Source organism: Manis javanica, chromosome 16 (assembly GCF_040802235.1).
Source record: "Manis javanica isolate MJ-LG chromosome 16, MJ_LKY, whole genome shotgun sequence".
NCBI lineage: Eukaryota > Metazoa > Chordata > Mammalia > Pholidota > Manidae > Manis > Manis javanica.
In genome coordinates, this window is record NC_133171.1 from 3,967,791 (window position 1) to 3,981,752 (window position 13,962).

General features: G+C 43.1%; 1 protein-coding gene and 1 long non-coding RNA gene across 9 annotated transcripts in view; one reads left to right on the plus strand and one right to left on the minus strand.

Moving 5' to 3' along the window:
- The window catches only part of GCNT2 (glucosaminyl (N-acetyl) transferase 2 (I blood group)), a 111,981-nt gene that overhangs the window by 69,344 nt on the left and 28,675 nt on the right, over positions 1-13,962 (minus strand). For 4 of the 8 annotated variants that reach the window (XR_012126376.1, XM_073225026.1, XM_073225033.1 and 1 more), the window contains exon 1: positions 11,790-13,076. Coding sequence is in view for 7 of the 8 variants with exons in the window: in XM_073225026.1 (XP_073081127.1) it covers positions 11,790-12,717 (928 nt within the window). In the remaining variant the exon portion in view is untranslated. Of the gene's footprint in view, positions 1-8,910; positions 9,068-11,789; positions 13,077-13,962 lie in introns of those variants that run through there. The other 4 variants (XM_073225029.1, XM_073225028.1, XM_073225027.1 and 1 more) reach the window with 2 other exon arrangements.
- The window catches only part of LOC140846881 (uncharacterized), a 44,176-nt gene that overhangs the window by 27,265 nt on the left and 2,949 nt on the right, over positions 1-13,962 (plus strand). The gene's annotated exons all lie outside the window — the stretch shown is intronic.

Consider the following 13,962-nt stretch of genomic DNA (forward strand, 5'->3'; position numbering starts at 1 on the left):
CCATGAAATACTTATTTATTAGTTTGTAGTGAATGCAAAATACTTATTAGCTTTATAGTGGACAAATTTGGCAGGCCCCATCTTCACCAAGTGACAGAAGTTACCATCACTGCTATCAGAACAAATCAACCTTGCATGTCTCCACAGCATTATTCTGTGCTATCTTTGTCCAAATGGCATCACTTGAATCTAATCATGAGGGAACATCAGACCTGAACTCTTCAAAAATCATAAGATCTTGAAAGATGAAGACACTATGAAAAGTTGTTCCAAATTGGAAGGGACTAAATAGATAAGACAGCTAAGTTTCATTCAAGATCCTTAATCAGATCCTAGATTTATGAAGGACGTTATTAGTGCAACTGGTGATAACTGGACTAGGGTCTGAGGATTAAAGCGTAATGCTGAATCACATAACGATTGTACTGTGGTTATGTAGGAAAGTATTTCTGCTGTTAGGAAATACCTTTTGAAATAGTAAGAAGTAATTTGCAAAAGGTTTAGGAAAAATATATAAATGAAGGAGAGAGACAGAAGATCAAGATAAGGCAAATGTGGTAAAATGTTATGGGCTGGAGAAGTGTATAGGAAAGGTCTTTATACTATTCTTATAAGTATGGTAATTTTGAGATTAGCTTAAAATAAAAGACTGGAAATCCATTGAGTTCTTTCAATATTTTTCAGATATTCAAAGAGTAGTATTTTCATTAAACACATTGCTTAAACCACAGGAACTTCTGGAAGGTAGCATGGTGGATTTGACTGGTCACAAATTAGGGGACAAAAACACCTACATAAGTCATTTTACCTTCTGGAGACTCAATTTCCTCATCTGCAAATTGGAGAGAATGACATCAACCCCCGCCCCCCCCCCCCCCAGATGATTTCTATGTGGCAAAATGACTTAATTAAATGGAGCATCCATGTTAAGTCTATCTGCTCTCTCCTTAAGAAAACATGTCCTCTTCTTCACTAGAGAAAACTTCCATTCCCTGCATCAACAGAACAGTGCCAATGTTAGAGCCATGGATGTGGACCCAAGGATGTAAAAGAACCCCATTCTATAGAATTCACATGTTCGACAGAAGTCACATGATTCTCCCTAAACATCTGCACTCCATGACTGGATTTGGCTCTTCCCTACCTTCTAAGATCAAACAGAAGCTCTGCCCATCTGAGATCCTGAAATCTAGTCTTGAATGTGGGATGATGTTTTAAGCAAGTACTTTTCAACAGTTTTCATACCATGACATGCACTGAAAACCATCATTTGTCTAGCACCATGAATAAATGAACGAAGCTCTGTCAGCCTGAGGTGTCTGACCAAGGGCTGCAACTGCCTGCGGCCTAATGTGCCATACATGCCACTGGGATCAATATGTACCAGTTGGCAACCAGTGCCCCCACGTCAGTGCACATAAACGCAGCTGGGAATTTCAGCAGTGAGCATGAAGGGTAACAGGCTGCCATTAGTTTGGGAATAAGCTAAAAGCACTCACACACTTTGGCAAAGTCTGAGCTGTTTCCAGCTGCACCATGGACTAGGCTGAGCTGGTCCCTAAGACCTTCAGAGCAAGTTCAGGTTTCCATTCTCGAGCCCCACATCTTGTCAGTAGTGATTTGTCATTGCACTGAATTTCATTCCCACTCCTGCCTTGTCCTTGATTTCATTTCCCCTCTTATCTCACCTTCCCTTTTATGGCTTTGAAGCCAGAAAGCAAGGAGAACCTTAAACCCGTCTCTTGCCTGGCTTCTGCCTGATTCATGACACTGAAGACACCAGAGTCCCCCAGAGCTGGACTGAGCCCAGTAAAGTCACAGAAGCAGCTAAAAACAGCCAGCTGCACAAGGCCGCAGTATTTGAATGGAAAATTCTACAAGGGTGGCTGATTTACCTTCCATAAAAATTATTACTTGTCACCAAGGCTAGAAGGAGGTTAGTCAGGATTGCAAAGATTACAGGAATTTGAAGTTTACTTCATTCCTAATAAGGAGAAAACTAGAGAGACACAGTTATGAATCCTCTGAGGTAAAAACAAAGGGTTGTGAAACCCTGTGAGACACTGTCCTGAACTGGTCAAGCTCAGTAACACAAGAACAGTACTTGAAGCAACACATGGATGTGGGTTTAAACAAGCCGACGCCTAGGTTTCTGGGTGGTGAAATGCAGCTGGTGCAGACGGATGTGCACATGAGCAAATGAGACCACAGCCAAGGGCCAAACGTTGTGAAATGGAAGAAACAAAATGTAAAAGCGACAAAAACACTAGCTAGGACTCCAGCACAGACCTGTTGGCTCACTGCTAAAAAGCTGGGAGAATAATGGCGTAGACTCAGGATAGCTGGGGGGTTTTATCAGACATTATCAGGAGAGAATGGCAGCCATTTGATTCTTAAAAGGAAGAGGAATTACAGTTTGCATAAAACCACAGAAAAGGGGTCAAATCACAGTGACTACTTATTAGGACAGTATCTTGATTAAGCGGGCTACTTTACTTATTTTTAAAACGAGTCTTACCTAATTTCTTAGTCAGAGGATTCATGAGGCAGAAACCTAAACTGACATTTTGGCCTCGCAGGGTGTCCGTAATTCAGTGCTGGTCAATTTCACCCCTTAACCGCCCACCCCCCCATCTTCAAAACAAATTTAACCATCTTGACTGGCACGTTTCTGATCTGGGTGTCTTGGGCAAGTAACACAAATTCTTTGTACCTTAGTCTCCTCATTTTTAAAATAAGATTACAACAATATCAAGATTCAAAGAAATAATGCCTAAAAGGCACTTAGTCCTCTCCTAAGAAGATACACCAAAGGCCAATAAATACATGAAAAGATATTCAACGTAACTGTTTATTAGGGAAATGCAAATCAAAATCACAGAGAGAGATCATTCCATACCCACTGGCATGGCTTAACTAAAAAGACAGGCAATATGTAAGTGTTGGTGAAATTGGAATACTCACAGACAGCTGATGGGAATGTACCCATTGTGGAAACCAGGCTGGTGATTGCCCAAAACATTAATCGTAGAATTACCATATAGATCAGCAATTTCACTCTTATCTACCCAGGAGAAATGAAAACACGTGGCTACACAAAGACTTGTTCAGGGATGTTAATAGCAGTGTTATTAATACTGGTCAAAAAGTAGAAACAACCCAGGTGCCTATCAACAGTTGAGTGGATAAACAAAAGGCAGTACATTCCATGCAGTGGAATAATAGTTGTCCATATAAATGGTACATTTATACACTTAAGCTGATTCATGCTACAACATGGATAAGCCTCAGATATACTACACTAAGTGAAAGGACCAAACACAAAAAAACTTATATGATTCAATTTATATGAAGTCTCCAGAAAAGGCTACAACAGAGAAATAGGAGTCTGGCATGGAAATAGAAAGTAGTTATAAATGAGTATTGAGGTTTTTCTTAGAGGTGATAAAAATATTCTAAGTTAGATTGGGGTCACGGTTGCATAACTCTGTAAATATACTAAAAAAGTCATTGGATTGTATCATACAATGGGTGATTTGGTGAGTTTTATGGTATGTGAGTTATATACCTAAATTACATACCTCAGTTTTGTGGTATATAAATTATGCCTCAATAAAGCTGTTAATTAAGGGGGGAAAAAGCAATTGGCCCAGTGCCTGACATTGTTAGGACTCATGTGATGATATAATGATTTACATGCCTTCTAGAAAGGCTTTATAGTGCCTAACCCGGGGCTCAAAGAGCAGCTGGTAATCCCGTTAGTCTACTGTAAACTGTCAATGACTCGGGCAGTGGAAAACTTCTGGATTTGCATGAACGCAACACCACATTTTATACCGGCAACATAAAATGAATCAAATTCAACCTGACACCAGGCATGGGTGCGGGTAGAGGCTTGCAAAAATCCAAGGATCCCGCAGCTCCCAGGACGCTGCCTTCAGTCAGGCCCCACAGACCTGAAACAGCAAACCCTGACAGGAAGATAAGGTCTATCAGGGAGGGAAAAACAAAGAGCTCCCCCCGCCTGCACCCTGGCATAGGGGACCCAGGCTGCAGCTTCCTGGAGGGGCTGGGGGCGCTCCACACAGAGGACCGTGCCACTCATCTGGGCTGCAAAGATAACCAGGATTTCTCCAGGCAAAAAAGGGCCTGAGGGGTGGGGGGAAGAAGCTGGCATAAAGGCCAAGAGGTCTTAGCAATTAAACCAGGAATTCAAATTATAGCGAAAAACCACTTCAACTACATTTTTTGGCATTTTAAATCAAAGCCTCTCAGGGTGAAAATGACTCTGGCAAATTCCCTTCATTGTTGATTTCACTTTTCCAGATATGAGCTAAAGCATACAAGTCAATCTTCGGAATGCATATAGAGCCTAACTGATATTGACTTTGGCACTCAGATGAGCAGTGCCTCCCAGAGACCAGCCGCCCTCCCAAGAGGGTTTTCTAATGGATTTATTTAGCATAGGTGGCAAAGAAATTCTACCCTTTGGAAACATGTGGGGAGTGGGCAAGAGTCCTGCCCTGCACTTCAAAGCTGAACCTGAATTGAAGAGCAAGAAAATAAACTTTATGAAGAACTGAAGGCGAGTTTTCTTCATTTGTAGGAAATATTTGTTAGGCAGCAGAATGTTACTCTATCTTCTTGCATTCATTTGCCCCTCATTCCACATTATACTGGAGCCCCACAAATGAGGAGGCCAGGCAAGTCTGGGGCCCTGGTGCCAATCACACGGTGCACAGGCTCACATTTGCAGGGAGGGGAGGAGGCAGAGTTGCTGGGCAGAGGGGGCCTGAGGTCCCCACAGACAGGAAAAGAGCAGGGCCAGCTTCTTTGGGGAAGTGACATTTCACCTGGATCTAGACCTGACTAGAATGAGCAGAGAAAGTAAAGAGCATTCTAGAACAAGGGGACAACACCAGCAAGGGCAGGGAAACCATTTGACCTGGGACCAGTCTACAGTATCAGAAGCTTGGCAGAGTGAGAGCTTTCCAGTTAGCAGTCGTTTAAAAGGAGAAACCAGTTACTTAAGGCTCTGTGGGGTAACCTCTACAAAATCCTCTTTGTACCTTCAAAACCGCATGTTCATGTTTTTTGTTTTTTTTGTTACACATTTAAGTTTTGAGGAATAGAGTAGTCATACTAAAACCTCAAAAACCAACACCTAAGAAGTTAGTCTGTGACCCCTCTGTTTGAACATTTAGTGAGTTTCTAGGACATACCAGGTACAATCTGTGTCCTTTTAAATCCTTCCGACAGTGAGACAAGGAGGTATGTTATCTTCAAGATGTAGATGGACAGCCAGGCTCAGAGAAACCAGGCATCTTGCCCAAGTCACAGACTGCGGGTGAGTGTCAGGGCTGTCTGATTTTAAATTCCGCCAGCAAATGGGGGCCACCTTCCGACTCTCCAGAGCAGATCTTCAGATCATCTGTTCAACACACTCTATGGCCTGCTTAAGTCTGAAATGCATTCTATGTGATGACCACTGACTCTAGTTCAGTTGAGCCTAATGCTTATTTTTTTCTCTTTAATCTACTTTTGGCTTCCTCAGTATAAAATTAAGATAGGCCACCCCAAAAAGAGACGTTATTTCTGAACATTAAGTATTGTTGGGGAGGAAGAGATTTCCTCTACCCAAGGGTCTTCTAGCTGGTTTAAGAATCAAATTGACACGAGACAGACTAATAGGAGAAAAAACCCCAAAGTTAATTATGTATGACTGGAGAATCCATAGTCTTGGGTTCCAAAGACAGCCAGGGACAGTGAGGTATGGGTGCCATCCTGAACCAAGGAGAAGGGGGTGGGGTCTGAGGCTTCAAAGGAGAAGGGAAGTAATTCACAGGAATATGAAAAGAGGAAATGTTTCATAAACAAATGTTTGTTGGGCCACACAGAAACCGTGAGGGGGCACAAAGAGGAATTTTAACAGACTTAGCCACACCCCTCCCTGTCTACCACCCCTAGCTGACATTATAATACAGCTCTCTAAGGTGATAACTTTCTTCCTGGAGCAGGTCCTCTAGCTAAATTCTTTTTATGCATTTGGGGGGGGTGGTCATTTTCTTTCTGAGTCTTTTGGGCCTGGATTGTTATCAACTCTGAAGTAATCTGCATATCACAATGGCACATTTGGGGTGGCCTGCCCTTGGTCCCTACAGTATTAATAAACTTTTCATTAAATCAATTAAATCTAAATGTTAATGATATTTTCCTTTGATTAATTTAATATTAACATTAAAACAGGGTCACATCTCTGATTATGCCTCAGAAATCCCCAAAAGGTGGTGTCACTGACAAAGCACACTTGTTTGTGCATCATCATTATGCAAGCCATTATGGATGGTAATACATGTGGAGAGGTAAAATGAATATAAATCAACTAAACTGCGTCTTAGGGCAATTTCTGATTTGTGGAAGTTATAATCTTTTTAAAAATTAAAAAAAAGTCAAAATTCCAGTGGTCTATGGCCTTGCTGAGGCATCTTATGCAACTAAACCTACTTAGAACATAGAAGATACTGAATTTTCTAGGTGCCCTGAGACCTATCAGGGTTTAACTTGCAAGATGACAAAGGTATGAATTAGCCTCTTGAGAGAAAAGAACCAGGAAAGAGTAGTTTAATTTAGCAGGGAAGGAGGAAGAGGAATAAGGATAGATGATAAGCCACAGAATGCCAGAGAACAAATCCAGCAAACAGTGAAGGTGGGCAAAGATACAGCAAGGATAATAAAAACTACCAACCCCCACCCACCACCACATTTCTTCTGGAGAAGCTATAAAACTAACAGTCACTATTTCCTTGACAACTTATCAATGTGAAAAGCGAAGCCTGTCACACCATTTACCACCTTCTCAAAAGGGTATTTCTTTGAAAGAATCACAGGTGTCCCAACTCACTAATGTCTTTTCCTATGAGTTGACGACTATGGGTATTTCTAGCCAACATCAAAATGGGGATTCTAAAACTAATAGTGAAACTTATCCCCCAGTTTCTCCCCCACTGACAGGTCTGCCCATACACCCAATGGTCTTGGAAGCTCCACAGCATTATGTGTTTGAGCAACATAAATTCCCTCCAGACACAGCAAGACCCCAGCCAAGTGTGAGTTCCAGGACCACTTCTGCTCTTTTCTGCCTCCCACAGTTGCTTCCTTCAGGATTTCGGCACCTGGCACCTCAGCATTGTGTTTTTACATATATGGGAGTAGTGAGATTAGCCAGTTTCAAATAATGGTAGAATCAGGGCAGGATGCAAATAGAAATGGAAATGCAAGAAGCCTCCCTTGTCAAGGGCACGGGCACATACATGACACAGAATACCAACAAGGCTAGTCCAGAGGCTGGCATCGGGAGGAACAAAATGAACAGCAGGTAGAGTCTGTCTTCCAGGGCCACAATCTGCAATTTTCTTCCTTTTTCTGTTCCTTCCCCCCCAGGCACCTTGGCATTCTTTTTTCTTTCCATCTCCAAGACCTGTTCTTGGGAGAAGAAGGCTCCTTTCTCATTCATTCATGTTTTAATATGAATTTAAAATAAACTCCTACAGAATCATATTAGAAATATTCCTTTGTAGCAAGTGAAAACAAATCGTTGGTCAGTTGTCAAATCTTTCTGCCTGCGGGACCCACGACAAATGACACAAACCCGCTGAAGGTGCCTATCACAGGCAGAACCTTGCGAGGCAGTGAGCACATGACCACTAACTCAGAAGGAAAGGAGGAGGCCATGAACTTGCCCTCAGAGCTATAAATGGATCAGTTCCCTATTTGGAAAAGCTGAGTCTGGTGATAAACTGAAAAAGTACCTTTTTGTTGCAGACTGAAGTAGGAAAAAGAAGCGGGGAGAGACAATTGGGAGGAAAGTGGTTGAGAGAGGAGGGGCAGACCGCAAGCCCTAGTTTCACAACAGCTGGAGTTTATGGGGCAATTTCCTTAAAGCCAGACATGAATTCCCTTTCTTTAATACTTGTGTCCCCACGGGCACCTTTGTCTGAGAGGGCCATGCAGGAACCATCTTCGGAGAGTCTTCCAGAGGACCTGCCACTTCCCACGGACCTCCTGTGTACAGATGGCCATGTTTTGTGCTGTGCTTAAGCCACACGACCCTGTCACCCTGGCCACGGGCAACCGGAACAAGCTGGGGCCCAAACAGAGGGCAGCCATCCACAGAGGAGTCAGTGGCAGCCGTGCAGTGGTGTGACATGAGAAGCAGGATCCCTGTTTACATGGTGATCACACAGCCCAAAGCGAGATGCTCTGGAGCGTCGGAAGGAGACAGAAGTGCTGTCAACAGAGCAGCACAGAACCTGGCCGCACAAGGGTGGCACCTAGGAAGCAGAAGCCATGGGCAGTGGGCACCCAAGCGATACGCAGCTCCGAGGCAGGGGTATGAATGTCAGATAAGGAAAAAGCAGCAAAGATGAGGATGCTGGAGCTCGAGCATGGCCAGCTCCCCAACGCTGCCAGAACGCGTTGCTCTCGCCTCCTGTGACCCCGAGGCAGGGAACCTGGCCCACCTGCCTTGTCCATTACATAGCCAGCAGCCACGCACACAAATGTTCACCTGATTTTGTCTGTTTATTTTTGTGTCTTTTAATGTGGCTACTAGAAAATCTAAGATGACATATGTGGCTCACATTATATTTCTCCTGGGCGGTGGTGGTCTAGCTCCCCATGAGGCCATTTCAGCTGTGAGATTTTTTTTTCCGGGCCTGTTACTTTTTTGAAAATCCTAGTTAAGCCTCTAGTCACTGCAATCAATTAGAACGATCTTCAAATATTCAAAACAAACAACAAATCAACTTACACACTAACTAGAAGTACTCCCACAACAGAAATGGCCCAGATTCCCACACAGCAGGAGTAACAGTTAAACAGGACCGCCACCTCAGGTTCTACTTTCCTTACCTACACACAGGCCCCTGGTCCCGCACGGGTGCCAAAGGCCTCTAGCAAGGATCCTCCATACACAGAACACAGAAACTATTTCGAGGGCTCACTCTTCTAATTTTTGAAGTGCGCGGAGCCGTACATTTGCTTTCCGCAGCTCTGATGATCTGCTGACCTGAGGTGTAAAAATACAGTTCCGATAGACAGATCACGCTGAGAAGTCGGATGCTGTTAACAGGTTTCTGTTCAATAAACTGATTAGAATTGTCATTTAGAATCACAGACTCTCAGAATGGAAGCGACCAAGCCATCTTGTCCAACACTTAGTGAGTTTCCTTTACCGTTTTCCTCTAGCTTGTGTTTCTACGTGTGCCTGGGGCTTGTCCACCACTGAGGACATTACCCGTTCTCATCCCAGACCCGTGGGTTCTTGTTTCTCCTGCCACTGACCCTCAGTTCTTCTCAAACAATGGAGTTGGTCCACCTTCTCTCTCATGAGTAAGTCTTTCAATTATCCAAAGATGGTGATCCCTCTTCAAGGCTTTTTCAAACTGAAAATCCTTTTTGTTTGTCTTGTCTTTTCTTAAAAAAATAAAAATGAGGTTTGGCCATTCACCCTTCTTGGCTGCTCTCTTTGGAACTGGCTTTGTCAATGTCTCCCCTTAAATATGGTGCCCAGACCTAAACAGTCTACATCCTACTTGGTCCAAGCAACACTCAACAGAGAGGTGGGGCTCTGACCTCCCTTATTCTGGACCCTGTAATTCCACATAAACAGCTGTATGCTCATGACTCCCGGCCTCACTTTCTTGAGCCCTGATTCTTTTAGTATTACATTATCCATTCCAGCTTTGGGGGAAACACAGATTTCTATGAAATGTCATCTCATACCTGTGTGAGAATGGCTATTATCAAGAAGACAAAATATAGCAAGTGTTGCTGAGGATGTAGAGAAAAGGGAACCCTCATGCACTGTTGGTGGGAATGTAAACTGGTGCAGCCACTACGAAATCAGTATGGAGGTTCCTCAAAAAATTAAAAAGAGAACTACCATGAGCCAGCGCTTCCACTTCTGAGTATTTACTCAAAGAAAATGAAAACACTAACTTGAAAAGATATCTGTAACCCATGTTCATTGCAGCATTATTTACAATAGTCAAGACATGGAAACAACCTAAGTATCCACTGATAGAGGATGGATAAAGACAATGTGATACATCTATACAATGGCATTAATTACTCAGCCATAACAAAGTAGGAAATCTTGCCATTTGTGACAACATGGATAGACCTTGAGAGCCTTCTGCTAAGTGATATACGTCAGACAAAGAAAGACATACCATGTGATCTGAATTATATGTGTAATCTAAAAACAAAAAACAAACTCGTAGATAAACTCGTAGATACAGAGAACAGAGTGGTAGAGTGGGGGTGGGAGGGAGGGGCAGGAGGCGTAGGGGATGTGGCAAAAATGGGTAAAGTCAGTCAACAGGTACAAACTTCCAGTTTTAGAATAAATACGTTCTCGGAACGTAATGTACAGCATGGCGACTCTAGTTAATAATGCTATAATATGTATTTGAAAATTGCTGAGAATGGATCTTAGAAGCTCTCACTTCAAGAAAAAAAGTATGGTAATAGATGTTAACTAGATTTATTGTGGTGATCATTTTACAATATATTAAAATACTGGCTCATATACAACTAGTATCATGTTAAAAATAAATAAATACATGAAGAGGTTGTTCTTGAGTAGTTGAAAAAAAATCATTCTAACTCTATGAAACTTTGTGTACTGTCATCTCAAACAAGCATGTGCGCTGCCTGCCTGCCCCTGAGAACCACCTGCAGATGGAACAAATACCCAAGGTTAGGCCCACCCAGAAAGTCAGACCATCTGGGAAATGAGCCTGGCCTTGATCTATTTTTTAAAGCTCCAGGTGATTATAGAATGCACCCAGGGTTGATCCACTAATTTCAACAAACCGTGAACCTGATTCTCGTATCAACTCAAGTTCCTTTTCCCTTGAACTGTGAATCTGATTTTCTATTTTGATTTGAATTAGCAGAACTGAATTGGTTCTCTATAAACACCGTGAGGCCACTCAAATTATTTGGAACTTGGACCAGAGAAAAGGTGGAGTTAATTTAGTAGCAACTAAGACTTAAGCGTAAATCAACTTGAAAAAGAACATCGTGCATAGGAGAGGTGGTTTATAGCTGGGCACATTCACATACTAGCTGGGCAATTTGAACACATCTTGTCACCATATTGATGTTTCTCTGTCTATAAAATGAAGGCATCAATGTAGAAATCTTTACAGTGCTCTGCATTTCTGATTCAATTCCAGGGAAGAACTTGCTAATGACAACATTTAAAGTTGTACACCGCTCCATTTTGAAAGGATGTGAATTTAGCTAGGGGAGTTTCAACATGGGAAAAGGTATTATTGAAACGTTCAAATTGCCATTCAAATTTAATGAATAAAATATATTCTTAACTGTCAATGCCATCCTACTTAAAGGAGAATTGGATTTCATCACTCCTTGCACAGCCAGCATCCCCCCAGTCTTGCCCTGCCTCAAAGCTGCAGCACCTATCAGAAGTGGGTCTCTGGGCCTCGGAAGGCCAGGGGCACAACAACAAACTCCAGCCAGACAGCCTGACTCTACCTCTGCCCTGCCAATCCCTGACACTCCCTGTCCCCATCTGTAAAATGGCCATGAATTTTATCACCCACTCTGAGCAAAAGCAGCTGTAAAGATTTCTTTAAATGACATTTGAAACTGTAAAGACCTTTAAAATGTTAATTTTTTTACAACTTTTTCAGCAGCTTTATTCATTCCTGACAATGCAGTGTTTATTCATAAAAACAAAAGTTAAGAGACATACATACCAGGAATCCTATTGAGTGTCACCCAGAAATGTTCATCAGGACTGTAGGTGTCCTTGGACCAGGAAAGTAAGTCCAGGGCATGCTGGTTTTGGAGGACAAAGTTTGCAAATTCTCTCGTGAGGGCCACATATGCGGTGCCAAAGTAAATGGTCATGTTGTGAGGAGGTGGAGTTTTTAATTTTGTGGTTTTAAGCACGTAGGAATTTTTTTGGCTAACTAGTTCTCGGTGGACGTATTTAGTCCTTCCAATAGCATGATGGGGAGGCAGCACCCCTGGGGTGATGTTTTTCCCCTTGAATCCTTTCAGATACTGCACTATTTCCTTGTTGGTTTTCAGGGGGAAATCTTGCCCACAGGTGTTGAGGGCGTACTTCCACGGAACCTCCGAGGCTGCGAGATCTCTGAGGCAGTTCAGGTCAGCCTGGAGTCTGGAAATCCCACCATAGACAACTGGCTCCATCCTGGAAGCCAGGAACGCATTTGGGAAGCAGCTCAGCAATCGCTCCACTGCATCTTTAAATTCGACTGTCGCCTTTTCATCCACATGAACACAGTAGACGTTCTGGGGCATGTAAATTGCCCTGAAGAGTCTCTCAAATGTGGTGAAGTCTTTGTGGATGGTCACTGTGTAAGCCAAGGGGAACCCAGCCTCTTCTTCAGAGAGTGTTTTTGTTATATAGTGACTCTGAGTTGCGTACTCGTAACAGGCAGAGTCATTGAAGGTAGTTTTCAATGCATTGTCTGTGGGGTAAAACGCCTTCCCCTTAAAAATCTGATGACAGGCTTCTGCTAACAGTGAAGCATTGGACAGAGATGCCCTCAGAAAATCTTTATTCTCCCACAACTTGGTATTGTAAACAAACACAAAAATCAGGGCGGCAATGAGAGACACACTAAAAAGACAGTGTTTCCAGGAGCCCATCATCATTCAAGACCAGGAAATGAGGACAATGTCTCTTAAGATCTGATCAGAGTATAGATATATTTAACTTACATTTTCTCCAGAATCCTTAAATCATACTCTTGCTGGAGGCAATTTGGATCGACTCCTGTGTGCCCCTCCTGGTGACCGTTATCGGCCTCTTCCTTCCTCCTTCCCTTCTCACTGACCTCTGCGTTGCCTTTCCGCGTGTCTTTGACACATCTCTGAGGAAGTTCCTTTGGATTCGCCCTGCTCAGTCTCCTGCTCCACAGCAACCTGTTACGATAGGGAAGCAAGATGCCTCAGGCAGGTTCTGACGCCATGTGTCCATCCCCCGTCTCCACAGTGAAATCACCAAGGCCGGAGCTGACCGTTCTGCAAGTCATTGCTCTAAAACTTCCACTCCAATCTCTTCTCCAGGCCAAAGGTTGGCAACTGTGTCAGCTCCCCAACTTCCTGTTAATCATTGCACTCAACCGTCTGAATTTGTTTGCTTAAACAGCCCTGCCAAGTGAAAAACCTGGGTTCTAAGCATGGGAACACCGCCTGGAGAGTTATTTTGTCAATAAATATTTAGTGCTTAAAAATTAATCGCTTAACCCTGTCTTTTTCCACACACACACACACACACACACACACACACACACCTCGGCCCCTCCCCCCGCCACGAGCTGAGTGTGCTATAAATCATGACATATAACTGGCTGTTGAGCCAAATTCTTTACAGGACTTAATTTTCTCTGCTGCTAGGACAGGCCCTTAATAAGGCACATTAGCAGGCTTCCCTCACCATCTAACTCACAACACAAAGTGAGGGGGATAATGATGAATAAAGGCTAATTAAAACAACAACAGCAATGTAAAAAAAAAAAGCCATGGTCACCCCAAAATTGTGTAGAGGGGGAAGCAGAAGTTAGTGAATGTCAAGTCAGTTTCACACTAGCCCAAGGTGGACCCAGAAAGAGCAGCCCCCCATGCCTGGAGAGGAGAGGGGAGCATCTCAGTTTGGGGTTCCTGAACTTAAGGAAAGAGGCTCTTCAGATTCGGACTTATAAACCCTTTCAAAGGAGTTTCCCTATTTGTAAAACATGAGAATAATTTTTACCACCTTCATAGGTCAATCATGAGAATAAAATGGGATAACATATATAAGGAGTTCATTGCCTACAGTTAATGATTCTGCACCATTTTGCTACGTTGATGACAGTGACCGCGCTGGAGGGGATGAGGACTTGATAATACAGGTGAATG